Source organism: Phascolarctos cinereus, unplaced genomic scaffold (assembly GCF_003287225.1).
Source record: "Phascolarctos cinereus isolate Bilbo 61053 unplaced genomic scaffold, phaCin_HiC Scaffold_9;HRSCAF=440, whole genome shotgun sequence".
Lineage (NCBI taxonomy): Eukaryota > Metazoa > Chordata > Mammalia > Diprotodontia > Phascolarctidae > Phascolarctos > Phascolarctos cinereus.
The window spans coordinates 245,334,646-245,348,630 of NW_027556402.1; the positions used below are offsets into that span (position 1 = coordinate 245,334,646).

A 13,985-nucleotide genomic window follows, 5' to 3' on the forward strand; every position below is an offset into this window, starting at 1 on the left:
AAGCCTGGCACAGTACCTGACACATAGCTTCATAAATGTTTGTTGGTTTCGTTGATTAAAATGTGGAGTTATGTGAAGGGAAATAAACAGTGTGAAATAAGTCTGGAAAATAGATTGGAAACAGATTATGGAGGGCATTGAATGCCAAGCTGAGGTGTTTTTGTTTTACGCTGTGGGCAATGGGGAGCCACTGCAGGCTTTTAGAACCCAGCAGTGACACAGTCAGACTGTGTCTTAGGAAGATTATTTTGGCTGAGGTTAAGCAACAGAGGGATTGGAGATCAGGAGATGCTGGAAGCAGGGAGACCAGGTGGCAGACCCTTCTGTTGGTCCAGTCTCTGGGCACTGAGGATGGATAAGGCAAAGTCTCTGAATTCTGGGAACTCAGAACTCTTTTACAGAGACCAGGGTGGCACACGTGATGGGGAGGGTATTTGTGGGGCAGACATGTGGAAAGACCTGTTCTGCTTGGCCCTAGAAGGCAACTAGATGGCACTGGGTGACCCTGGGCAAGTCACGTCACCTCTGTTTCCCTCAATTTCCCCAATTCTAAAATGAGGGATAATAAAAGCACTTCCCTCCCAGGACTGACGTGAGGATCAAAAGAGATGATATTTATAAAACACCTATCAGAGTGCTTGGTATACAGTAGGCGCTTCATAAATGCTCCTTCCCTTCCCTTCATTCTCCTCACAGGGCTGAACTAGAAGCAGTAATTAGTTGGGAGCTGCCAAGAGGTAGATTTAGGTTTGACATAAAGAAGAATTGTACCTGTTGGTTAGAGCTGTTCTCCAGGAGGAACAAAGGCCTTGGGGAGCAGGGGGGTCCCCTCCCTGAGGCCTTCAAGCAAAGCCTGAATTGGCCCTTGGCAGGAATATGCCTAGTGGGGAAAGCTCTGGTTCTTTGGAGAGCTTGGCTATAGGAGACCGGAAGGGGAGGGAAGAGCCAGAGATAGTGTCAAGGCTTCCAGCCTGGGAGGTGGCAGTAGCCATGGCATCACTAAAAAAGGGATAGAGATGCTGAGTGTGTTTAAGAGTTTAAGGGCCCAGGGGCAGCTAGGTGGCGCAGTGGATAGAGCACCGGCCCTGAAGTCAGGAGGACACGAGTTCAAATCCAGCCCCAGACCTGTGACACTTACTAGCTGTGTGACCCTGGGCAAGTCACTTAACCCCAATTGCCTTACCAAAAGGCAAAAAAAAAAAAAAAGAAAAAGAAAAAGTTTAAGGGTCCAACTCATAGAGCTCAGCACCATGCCTGGCTCATGACAGTTGCATGATAAATGCCCTTTTGATGGACATATATTTGTAGGTTTTCAAGATACTTGTGAAGCATGTAGCACAAATATTTTAACCCCCATTTTACAGAGGAGAAAACTGAGTGCTACTGTTTGTGATTTGTCCTAAGCAACATCCTTAATAATTGTTGGAGCCGTCACTTGAATCCAGATTTCAAGCCGAGCATTCTTTCCTTTATTTTACATCATACCACTCCGCTCTTGACCACGTGGTTAGGGAAGAGAATTCACTTATTCTCTGAGTGCAGATGCACATTTAGTTTGTAAAACAGATGGCAAGCAGCAGTAGAGCTGGAGAGCTTCACATGACCCAGGTCTGGATGAGAGGAGAATCCACCTGCCAGAATGGACCACTGACAGTTCTGTAAGACTTGGCAGAATTTGAAGGTCTTGAAAAGATGGTTCTCCCCCCTCCCCCCTGCAATAGAATGGATGTCCCTAGAGGACAGTGATTGTGTGGGGTTTTGTTGTTGTTTTTTGGTGATGCAGCCAGTGTGTGGCTCATAGTAGGAGCTTGTTGAATTTCTTTTAGCTCTGAAATGCACCTTAATCACTTCATTTTGTCTAGGTGGAAGTCTGTTTGTGGTTATTTTGCTGTTGGGAATGTGTGTGTGTGTATGTGTGTGTAAAATGAGTCATGGTCAGGGAAGAGATGAAACTAAAAATAATAAGCAGCTGATATTTACATAGCGTTTTATTTTCCAAAGTGTTTTACCGACCATCACAGACAGGATCGCAGCTGTACAGGGCCAGCCATGACCTTATCTGGTTATCTTGTCCAGCGCCATTATTGTCCAGATAGATAAATGATGAAGTTGAATAATTCCATTTAGTCTTTTTAGACACAAGTCTGAGATGCAGGCCCTGTAGGTATTATGTTTCCGTCTTCCATCTGAGGAGATTGGGGCTCAGAGATGTTAATTAAGTGACTCGCCCAAGGTCATACAGCTAGTTAAGTGGCTGAGGCCAGGATTCAAACCCTGGTCTCTTCCCCCCCAACTCTTGTCTTCTCTCTCCCAGGGAGCGCCTACCTAACACTCCTATTGGAGAAGTTGTCCAGTGTCGTCAGCCTGGGGTGTCCTGTTAAAGGATCTCAGGAGGAAAAGAAGAAAAGCGTCTAGTGTCGGGAAGGAGGACAAGTCCCCCAGCTTGCAGGGGTACACAAAGGGGGTGTCTGTTCTCTTGAAATAGAAGGGCGGGGGCCCCGCAGCCCACAGATTTTGTCGAGTGGGACTCTGTCAATGGCCAGACTTTGTCCTCACAATGTCCCCGCTGTGGCTGGGTACTATCAGCTACTATTAGCAGAGTAAAAGGAAACCCCCAGCCCCTCCCCTCCCCCACTGGGTCCTCTCGGCCCACTTTTGTTTCTTCATTTGTATAGGTGGCCAAATTGGGTGGCTGGAGAGCGAGGTTCAGAGGTGGGTAGTTGGAGGCCACAGCCTGGTAAAACATATCTATGAAACAGTAGCATTTTGGAGGTACTGAATAGTACCGTTCATTCTGGTCTATTCTGCTCTAGCAGTTTTTCTGAAAAAGATCTGGGGGTGTCAGTGGACTTACAAGCTCAAGATGAGTCAATGATGTGGTATGACTGGCGAGAAAGTAAATGTGATTTTGGGGTGTGTGAAGCCCAACATAATGGTCTTGAGAGGAGACAGTTCTGCTGTCCTCGGCCCACGTTGGGAGTGCTGTGTTTACTTCTGGGCACCGCACTTTAGGAAGGGGAGGGCAGTCGGAATTCAGCAAGGCCTTGGGTCCATGCCATGTGAACCTTGGCTGAAGGAATTGGGGCTATTTTGAGTATCCTGCAGAAGAGGATACTTGGAAGTGGAGCGAGCTGTCCGGAAGCATTTGAAAGGCTATACCCCGCAGGACGGCTCAGACTTTTTTCTGCTAAGCCTCCGAGGGCAGAACTTGGAGCAAATTGGGGAGATGCTCCCAAGAGGCAGAGTTAGGACTTGGGAGGGGAAACACTCCTTACCAGTGAGCCATCCAAAAGTGGGATGGGCTGCTAGGCTGGAGGGGGGCAACCATGTTTGTTCTCTCTTCTCTGGAGGAATTCAAACAAAGGCCAGAGTGCCCCTGGGAGGGGGTAACAGATGGGATTTCTGTTTAGGTGGGAGTTGGCCTAGCCCATTCCTGAGGTGCAGGCCCTATTCTTACCCTGTAGCATAAGCAGCTACTTAAAACCGGCTGGTGAGTGGTGGTGGGGGCATGCCGAGGTGGGGTTGGATGGCGGCCTTCCCTCTGGTCAGTCCTGGCTGCTTGTCCCTTCTCTCACCATCAGAACTTTCCAAACTGGCACACGTTGGCCATTGCAAATGTGCTTGGGGGTGTGAGGGCTTTTTGGGGAAGGTGCCTGGGGAGGGCTTCTTCTTTGTTCCTAACCCCCAGAGGCTCTTTCGGCCCCCTCAGAAGGGGAAGTAAGTGAGGCCATCCCTACAGGAAGTGCTACTGGGAAGGCCTTCAGCCAACTTCTCCTTCAGCTTTGTCACATTAGGATGCAATGTGAGAACGCTGGATTTTTTTAAAAGTACCCCCTCATGTAGATTTTCTTTCACCCCTGCTCCTGACTCAATATAGGGAAGCCAGGCCTTCATTTGACTGATTGTGGAGGCTTGGTGTCATTTTTTTTCTTTTTCTAAAGCTTTGGGCAAATTTTTGTCACCTCTTTAGGGATCTCAGAAATCATTTAGGCCAGATGTTCTTAACCTGAGGTCTGTGAACTTGCTTTTAATCATATGTTGATAATTATGTTTCAATATAATTTATAATTATATTGAAATTTTATAAGCCTGTGTGTTTTATGCATTTAAAAACATGATTCTAAGAAGGGGTCTGAAGGCTTCAGCAGATTGTGATTCTAGTCTCATTGGTCCTATGAACTATAGCTGTGTGACCTTGGACAAGCGACTCGACCTCTCTGGGCTTCAAGGTCCTGATGTCTAGCAATGAGAGTGCATAGCCGGCTGATCTCCCAAGTCCGGGCAGCCACAAAATGCTCTGACCTCTGCTTTTGTTTCATTGATTTTAAAAAAGCATCAGTTGCTGCCATCTGCTGATAGAAGGAAAGAGATGAGGCACTTAGAAGTCTGTCCCCCCCATTGGAGGGGAAATTAAATATTACCAATTTCAATTCAGTTCAGCAGACAGTTTTTGAATGCCTGCTACATGCCAGGCACTGGGTTAGGCATTGTATATTCAAAGATGAAATCAGAACTGTCAGACTGTCCCTGCTTTCGTGGAACTGACATATTCTGCTGGGACCAAACAGTAACGTGCATGTGACTTGGTATGTATATGAGATAGATATGGAATAAATACAGAGTACGTCTGTAGGTCACAGAATGTTAACAACTATAGGAATCAGGCCAGGCCTCCTGTAGAGGTGGCCCCTGAACTTGGCTTTGAAGGAAGCTGCCTGGTATTCTAAGGTGAGAGGGAGAAGGCATGGGGGGGAGAGGATTGGGAATATGAATTTGGCAGCTCTGCCAGGATGGCAGAGGAGAAAAGAAGAGGGGTCAGGCATGTGGCCAGAGTGAGGGGTGACAGGTGGCAGGCAGCTCCAGGGTTCCACTGGTACCTCCCAAGTCAGGAGAGAGTCAGGAAGGGCTCCAGGACATTGGGGAGTTGGAAGCCTGGAGTGACCTTTTGGGAGCACGTGCATAAGAGTCCCAGAGGGCTAGCAGACAGGGATGGATACAGCTGCCATCTGTATTGTAGGATGGAACTCTTGAGTCAGTGAGACTAGAGATCCATTTGAGTGTTGGAATGGAGGATGAATGTAAAGGCTTAGGGCCTGGCCTGTGATTGCTCCTGGATGAGGAAACTCCCTCCCCTTGCTGGTGGAAGCCAGAACCTTCTCTGTTCCTCCTTCTCTTAGCAGCTTGTCTAGAGAAGAGGAGCCAACCCACTGCTGGTCTGTAATGAGTGAGGCCTGAACCGCATTGAAATGTAATTGGGGAATGTTTAACCAAATAAATAAAAATATAATATGACACAGATAATGGTAAATTGTGGTTTTCTAAGTCAATATGCTACCCACAGGGATCCTCGTGGGCTTTCTTTATGAGAATGACACAGCCCCAGAACACTGAGAGGTTAGATGATTTGCCCATGTCATTCCGCCACTCTTGGTCAGAGTGGCACTTGAACTCAGATCCTCCTGGCTCCAAGGACAGCTACAGCTCTGTCCACTCAAAACTTGAAAGATGAGATTTCCTCTCAGTTACACTGTGCTCTGCATCCTTTGGAATATGGTGAGAAGTAGGAGAAGTGGTTTACATTGAGTTCATATACCTCTTAATCCTGTCCAAGATTTTTCTGTGCCTGCCGTCTCCCTTGGCTAATATTTTGGAAATCAATCCCGAGGCTCTCTCTGCCGCCCATGATGATACAGTGCCAGGGAGGAGAGTGGCGGGTAGGCTGGCTTCAGAACAGCAGTGGGCTCGGACCCCGCCTCTCCTTTGCCTCTCCTGTGTGACTTCCCCTCTCTTGTAAAATGAAGGGGTTCGACTAGATCATTGAAGAATGAGTTCAGGAGGTTCTCAGTGGTTTTTGTTCCTCAAACCTCTTTCAGTAACAACAACAAAGCCTTGTGAAATCCCTGGGGCAGTTCGATGTAGGACTCATCATTTCTGCATGTATTTACTGCTTAGGGGCCATGAAAGAATTTGTAGCAGGACCGTCTTGGGCCGCCTTGGGAACCACTGGAGATCATGGGATCGTGGATCTAGAGTTGCAAGGGACCATAGAGGTCCTCTAGTTCAGCCTACCCATTTTGCAGATCAGTAAACTGAGGACTAGAGGGAGGAGCTACTTCCAATATCATCCAAGTATAAGTGGCTGAGCTGGGATTTGAACCCAGGCCCTGACTTCAGAGCCAGTCCTCTTGATGCTGAACCACGTTGGCTCTGAGTCTGAGGACCTAATGGCCAAATGCTCCAATACTTTGGCCTGGGCTTTGGGATGGGTTTTGGCGCGGCGGCACTAGAGCAGAGAGCTGAGAGCTAGCTTGAAAGGAACCTTAGAACTCCATCACCCAGCCCCAACTTGGTGCAGTATCCATCACCACCCTCCCGCAGCTGCGAAATTCTCAACTGCTTTTTTTCCCCCCCTGGTTTGCATTTTCCACAGCCCAGTGGGTCGGCTGACTTCCTTTTTTCTTTCTTTCTGTTACAGATTGCAGTTGCAGGTGACTGTAAGTACCATTGACTCTTTTGTAAGTATGCTGACCATTTTCTGTTGCCCTCTAATGGAGATGAAGGGGAATGCACGTTCACTCAAGATCACAACGCCCTCAGACATTTTTGCAGATGATCCTTCCCTTCCCTCCTTCCCTCCTTCCCTCCTTCCCTCCCTCCCTCCCTCCCTCCCTCCCTCCTTCCTTCCTTCCTTCCTTCCTTCCTTCCTTCCTTCCTTCCTTCCTTCCTTCCTTCCTTCCTTCCTTCCTTCCTTCCTTCCTTCCTTCCTTCTTTTCCTCCTTTCTCTCTCCCTTTCCATTTCTCCCTCCCTCCCTCCCATCCTTCATTCCTTTCTTTCTTTCTCATTTTGGAAAGCCAATAAGGTCTAGATTTTGCTCCAGTTTAGACTTTCTTTTCAGGGTCAAGGAGACTCAGTTCACCAAATGGACTTTTGTAATTACAATAGCCCATATATAAACACTTTTAGAATTTCTGAGTGGTTTCTCTCTCTCTTCATTAATATGATTAACAAATAAACCAAAAACTGGTCGGTGCTTGAATCCCTGGGATCAGAAGCAGCTGTACTGATCTAAAGAACAAAACAGTTAAACAGCACTGGGCTGTATGCAGGAGTGAGGTTGAAATGGTTGGGGTGGGGAGGGGGCATCAATCAGCTGATAAGGATTTAAGAAAAATTCTTATTGATGATTTTTTAAAAAATGGTGTCATTTTACAGTGACTCTCAACCAGCAAAGAATCTTTCTTGGGAATGTAGATGGGTATTTCAGTAAATAAATCAATATACGGGCCGTGTCAGAAAATGAAAGCCTTATTTGCACCTGTGGTCTGGCCACTTCCATGCTGAGAGGCAAGAGGCTTGTCTCACGGTCAGACCTCTATTTTCCTTTTCAGTATTGTGGTCATCACATACACGGTTCTCTTGGCTCTGCCTGCTTTGATCTGTATCCATTTAGGTAATCTTTCCTGGATTTCTAGGAATTCTTCATATTCATAATTTCTTATGCCGCATTCCAATTATATCCACGTATCCCGATTTGTTCAACCTTTCCTGAATCCATTTTTGTCTAGAGGGGAACTTTCCTTCTCTATCTGACCTTACTAGATCATAGTGGTGGTTAGCTCAAAATGAGTCAATAGGTGATATAGCCATAGCCTTTAATGCTTTGTATGTTAGCATGCTATCTATAGTGGAGAGAACTTGGGGCTTGGAATTATGAGACCTGGGCTTGACTTCCAGCTCTGACATGTACTGATTGTAGGACCCTGGAGCCTTTTTTGAGCCTCAGTTTTCCTAATCTACAAAATGGGGATAATAACATATCTACCTCACAGGGTTATTTGTGAGGTGAGTGCTCTGTGCTTAAAACTCTGTAGAAAGGAGAGTAAAAGTTATTGTCTTATTTGATCCTTACAACAAGCCAGTAAGGTAGGTGCTATAAGTATTCTAATTTTCCACGTTATAGATCTGGAAACTGAGACTTTGAGAAAGGGTAAATGACTTTTCCTTAATTAAACCATCTAGGAGTTGCTAAAGAAGGAATTTGAATCTGGGACCATTTCCATCATATTATCTTGCTTCACAGTTAATGAAATCTTCTTTACTGAGAAGCTGGTCTGCTGTAGTGAGAGACAGTGCCATGCGGTAGGAAGAAGTTTGGGTTTGGGGTTAGAAAATATGGATTAGAATCCCAGTTCTGTTACTTAGGGCTTAGCTTCTCTTGACTCTGGCTTCCTCATCTGAAGGGACTGGACCAGATGTCCTCTGATATCGCCTTTACCTCGAGGTTTATTATCCTGTGACTATCAATGCTGTCCGAGTTCCGTGGCTATGAGAACTGAGGGGACACCGTTGTTTGGGTCTTGTTTCCTTACAGGTGATGAATGCGGCCAAATGACTTTAAGCTCCAACACCACTGAAATTCACTTGATTGATTTACCAGAAAACTTCTCCATCAGCAACGTGACCAGCGAAGGTAGATACGTGTCCTGGAGTATCCAGACAGGGAGTACAGTGAATAAGACAATTGTGGGGTTGAGCCCCGGGGAGACGTACGAGATTGAGTTGAAGAATGGTACCAGTACTTGCTGCAAAAAGTGGTCAACACGTAAGTGACATCAGATTCTTTTTTTCCCCCTATTAAACATATTTTCACATTAGTCATTTGTAAAGAATTACAACCAATAGGAGGAACCACAAGAAAGAAGAAACAAAGCAAGAGAGAGAGAGAAAAAAAAAGAGAACATAGTATGCTTTGATCTCCATTCAGACTCCATAGTTCTTTCTTTGGATGTGGATAGTATTTTCCATCATGAGACTTTTGGAGATGTCTTAGATCCTTGCATTGCTGAGAACCGCGATGTGGTTGTTACTGTGTACAACATTTTCCTGGTTCTGAGTCTTTCCAGGTTTTTCTGAAGTCCACTTGCTCATCATTTCTTATAGCACAATAGTATCCCATTACATTCATATACCACAACTTGCTCAGCCATCCCCCAGTTGATGGGCATCATCTCAATTTCCAATTCTTTACCACCACAAAAAGAGCTGCTGTAAATACTTTTGTGCATGTGGGTCCTTTTCCCATTTTTATGATCTCTTTGAGATACGGACCTAGAAGTGCTATTGCTGAGTCAAAGGGTGACATCAGATTCTTTATCTGCAAAGGGGTCCCCTTAGGGCTTCTTTAGGTGGAAAGCTATTGCTACTATCCAGCAGAGCTGGGTTAGTGAAAGCAGACACCGGGCCTTGGTTTAAAACCCTGATCTCTGGCAGAACCTTGATCTCAGCTTCAACTCTGGAAACTCTCACGCTCCACTGCCTCCTGCTCAGCTGTCCCATTCACTTGGACAAACAATTATTAAGAGCCATCTGCATTCAGAGCCCTGTGCTAGGCCAAGGTGGTGCGTGGGAGGGAAGCAAAAGGCCAAGACAAGATGGCCCTGCCCTCATGGAGCTTCTGGGCTGTTAGAGAGAACAGGGAGGCAAGGGGAATGACAGGAAGCCATCATACAGACAATACGTTGGTGCTTCAGAGAGGTGAAAACTAGGTGGAGGATGAAGGGACAGTGGTCATGGCTTGGAAGAAGCTTCATGGAAGACACAGCAGAGCCAGATTGTGGGGGGGCCTTGAATGTCAAGCAAAGGAATTGGAACTTTAATGGATGGACAGACAATAGGAAGACACTAAGGATTTTCAAACACAGGGATTGCCTGTTTAGACCTGTACCAAAAGTTAGTCTTGAACTCAAAACCTTTTACAAATTTCCCAAAACTTCCCACCATTTGAGGTATAAACATTCCTTCTAGGGCCACAATCCACTCTTGGTTTGTGTGTGTGTGTGTGTGTGTGTGTGTGTGTGTGTGTGAGTGTGAGAAACACACAGGGAGGCCTCAATCCCTCGTCCCTAGCTTCTTGGGCTGCACGCCACTTTGCTTGGTGGGCAGGAGTAGCTTCCTAACTGAGATTTTAATGAAGCTGGGAGTGGTGGAAAAAGTGCTAGACTTGGACCTGGGAAGCCCTGAGTTCAAATGCTAGCTCAGTCTTTTACCAGTTTTGTGACCCTGGGAAAGTTCTTAAACCTCTCAGCCTCAGTTTCCTCATCTGTAAACTGGGGAGAATAACACCACCTCCCTCCCAGGTTTATTGTGATGATTAGATGAGAGAAGGTCTGTTTTAGTGCTTAGCAAACCTTAAAGCACTATAGAAATTCTGGCTAGTGTTATTTCTGACCGTTCACCTCCATTCGGCCGCTCACATGTGCCAGTGTCTTCTTAAACTCAATGTGGTGGAGATGCACTTTGCCCATCCTCTTTCTCTTATCTTGTTCTTCTCCCATCGGCTTCTCCTGCCCCACCCATTTCTTCACTGGCCTCCGTACTTAATAGAATTGAGTGTTATATTGGAGAGGATCACAACTCCTAGAGATGGGAATAGACCTTGGGGCATATTGTCAAATCCCTTCATTTTAGAGAGGAGGAGACTGAAGTCCAGAGAGGTTCAATACTGGTCCAAGGCTGCTCAGGTACAGGGTGGCAGCATGGGGATTCCCACGGAGCTCCATGCCCTTCTTATTGCATCTTAGAACCTATTGCATCTTAGAACCCCTGCGTGGATCAGTCTGTTTTCCCCAGACTTTTCCCAGCCCTAGCCAGCCCCCTCCAAGAAGCTTCCCCAGAGGGATTGAAGTCCAGCCTCCCCTTCCATGATCTGGGGTCTTTGTACTGAAGGTGATTATGTTGGTGGTTTACAGATTGTCTCCCATGATCCCTTTGGATTCTGAGGCCCAGGAGGGTGGGACAGAAGCTTGTCCATTATGGTGTTGCATCCCTTGAACGTTCTTTAAATGCGGAATCCAACTAGGAAATTTGCTATTTGCTGTTATGCTGTAGCTGGATTTCTTTTTCAGAAAGATGTATAGGAACATATTGAGATGATGAAGTTCCAAAAGAGACGAAAACGATCGTTTTCTCCTGGAGTCTTTCCGTGTGACATTGAGCATGTTACTTCATGTCCCTGGGTCTCAGTTTGCTCCTGTGTAAGATGAGAGGGTTGGACTGGATGCCCTCGGGGCTCCTGCCAGTAGTATGAGCCCCTGAGAATATAATTCTGCACATTTTTGTGGTGCACCTTGTGTGCGTGTATGTTGGGGCCACGCTAGGAGTGGTTCACAAATGAATATAAAAGTATTTATTAAGTGCTTACTAAGTCCTAAGTACTAGCAATATAAACATCAAAGCAAAGATAGTCCCTGTCTTCAAGGACCTTCCGTTCTCATGGGGAGGTGGTCAGGGAGAGGCCCTTTGGCCAGAAGTGTACCAGATTAGTGAATGGAACCATGGGGGTAGGATGTCCATCCAAATGAAGATAAATAGGGTTCCCACCCTTAAGGCCTTTGCCCTCCAGCTAGGGATGGCAGAAATAGAGTGGAATCAGCCAGGATTGGTGCCCATGTGGTACTAGGAGGAAGGAGGAGGGGGATGGCTCCATCTGGAGGTCAGGGTTGGCTGCATGGTGACTTGGCTCCTCAGATTGATTTTGTACCCCAGCGCGCCTTTTCCTCTTTGCTGTCTGTCTGTTTTTCCTATGCGGACATCATGGCTGGGCTTGGCATCTGAGCCTCTCCCTGGGTCTCGGTCTCCTCATCTCTGAAATGCCGACCCGTGAGACCCCTGCCAGGCGGAGCGCCTGTGGATCCTTGGTTAGCTCGGCGCCTGGAGTGTTCTCTCCTCACTGCTGCCTTTGGAACCCCTGGTTCCTGTCAAGTGCTGCATGAGGACTTTGCTGATTGTTTTCATCTCTCTCACATCCCCAGTTACTTCCTATTTATTTGTGCTACAGGGTTAAGAGTGCTGGCTCACCAGCCCAGGTCTGGCTCTGGCTCTGGGTCCTGCTCTGGGGGCCCACCCCCAGCAGACTCAGCCCCAGGCGAGGTTTTTTATTAATTCTTTTAGCCTAACAGCAGACATAAAGAAATAAGCCCTACTTTGTGGTGAGAGAAATACTTTCTAAATGTGGAGCGTGCATTTATTCTTATGTTTCATTTATGATAATCTTTCTTTCCTTCTAAAACTTAAACAGAACCTAATCCGGTATTTGACATTGAAGTTGTCAGCGTGGGGACAACTGAGGTGACCCTGACCTGGAAGAACTTGGACCTAGCTGCTTCTGAGTATGAATACGTTGTGCATGCCGGGAAGGAAATAAAAGTCATCCCCAAGCAGCACGTAAATGTTACAATCACAGACTTAGAACCTGGCACTTATTATGTATTCTTCATCTCCCCCAAATTGGAAAACGGGACTCAGGGATCCCTGAAAACTGTGACTGTCACGACAAGTAAGTCAGTTTTCCCTAAGCAATAATTAAGTCCCTCTGTGAGTGGGAATGGATGTGGCATGAGACTTCCTCGATTCATATTGGCTGATGTATAAAGAGATTTCTCATGAGGTCTGGAGGAAAAAAGCGAGTCTGGTCTCATTGGAGTTGAAAACACTGAAGCAGCTGGGGTGATTCAGTTGTCGGGCTGTGTTTGGATGGGGAAGGCTCCCTCTCTGTGCCAGCCCCTTCCAGCCTTCTCGTGACTTAAGGAGCTTTCATAGATGTCAGATAGGCCAGTTGTGCTAAGCACGAGGTCTTCATTAGGCTTGTTTATTCATACAGAGGAAGATCTGAGGCCTGAAATAGGAGACCCCTGGAGGTGGGCTGGGGGTAAGCAGGGATGCAAGCAGGTGCTGGGGAAGTCAAGGTTAGGAACCCTCCGACCATGGGGGAAGGAATAAGGAAGCCAATGATGGTGTTGCTGTGTGGATTGGGCACCTAGAGGTTTGCCAGGCTCTGATTACTCCTGCCACTCTATGGCCGGGGGCACTTTGATCCTTCATTCCCTCTGTACCAGCCCCTCTCAAGGGTGCCAGGGCCATGATTTTGCTAAGGAGGGATGGATTTTTTTTGCCAGAAAGCTGGACAGAAAGGCTGACACGGATGGATCCTTGATCTCCTTGTGGGGGCAGCCCCTCTGCCCGGGGAGATTGCAGCTCATCTCTGCTGTCTCATCCAGGACCATTCTTCTCCCCGCCTCTCTGTAAATTCTCCACTGAAGATTCATTCAGTAGTTTGTCATAGCAGGATTTTTATTTTTATTTTTTAAGTTTTCCTGGTGCCTTTCATATTTATATCACACCTGTTTCTTGAAATATTCTGGTTCCTACTAGTGAGTGAACCCTCTCTTGTGATAAAGAAAAGTCACAATCATGTATTTGTTTCTTTTAATGACTTTTTTTTGGTTAAAGTTTGATTTGGAAATAGAGAATGAATCAGAGGCTTGATAGGATTCTGGCAGTTATTACCTACAAAATATCTTCCATGTTTACTTGTAGGATTAGTTGAATGAACTGAGGCCGTTTAGTTTACAGGAGAGAAGACTTGGTGGGGTAGGGGTAGGGGAGCTGTCTTTAAACTCTACCATTACCCTGTCCACTTTGGACAGGAGTGTGTGTGTGTGTTTGAGTGTATGAGTAGTGTATTTGTGAGTATGTATGTGAGTGTTTGAGACTGTGTGTGTGTGTGTGTGTGTGTGTGTGTGTGTGTGTGTGTGTGTGTGTGTGTGTGTGAATACGTTTGTGTTTAAATGTCAGACAGAAATTGGTCTCTCTGCAGCTTCTGCTTCGAGGTCTTCTCTGTAGGGCCAAACAGAGCAAGTCTAACCTCATTGCCATGAGTAGCCCCCCCATCCGCCTATGAGCCCTCTGTTCTCTGGGCTAATTATCTCCCCACCTGTGAACAATCTTTCCGGGTCAGAATCTTCAGGTCTCCTGTTATGCTGGTTGACTTCTTCGGGCTGTCAGCCAGCTTGTCCCTGTCCTTCTTAAATATGCTCCTAGAACTACCCCTCGTAGTCTCACTGGGCCTGAGCCAGATTACGGGGCTTGGTAACGGAGGGCTGCTGGCTCCCCATGGAGGGAGGTGTTGTGGTACAGTGGTTAGTGA

At 46.6% G+C, this 13,985-nt stretch overlaps 1 protein-coding gene across 3 annotated transcripts in view; it reads left to right on the forward strand.

The window, feature by feature from the left end:
• Positions 1-13,985, forward strand: part of PTPRJ (protein tyrosine phosphatase receptor type J) — a 174,269-nt gene that overhangs the window by 122,147 nt on the left and 38,137 nt on the right. For all 3 annotated transcript variants that reach the window (XM_021009665.2, XM_078148173.1, XM_078148172.1), the window contains exons 2-4: positions 6,476-6,494; positions 8,373-8,603; positions 12,078-12,335. In XM_021009665.2, coding sequence (XP_020865324.1) covers positions 6,476-6,494; positions 8,373-8,603; positions 12,078-12,335 — 508 coding nt within the window. The remainder of the gene's footprint in view (positions 1-6,475; positions 6,495-8,372; positions 8,604-12,077; positions 12,336-13,985) is intronic.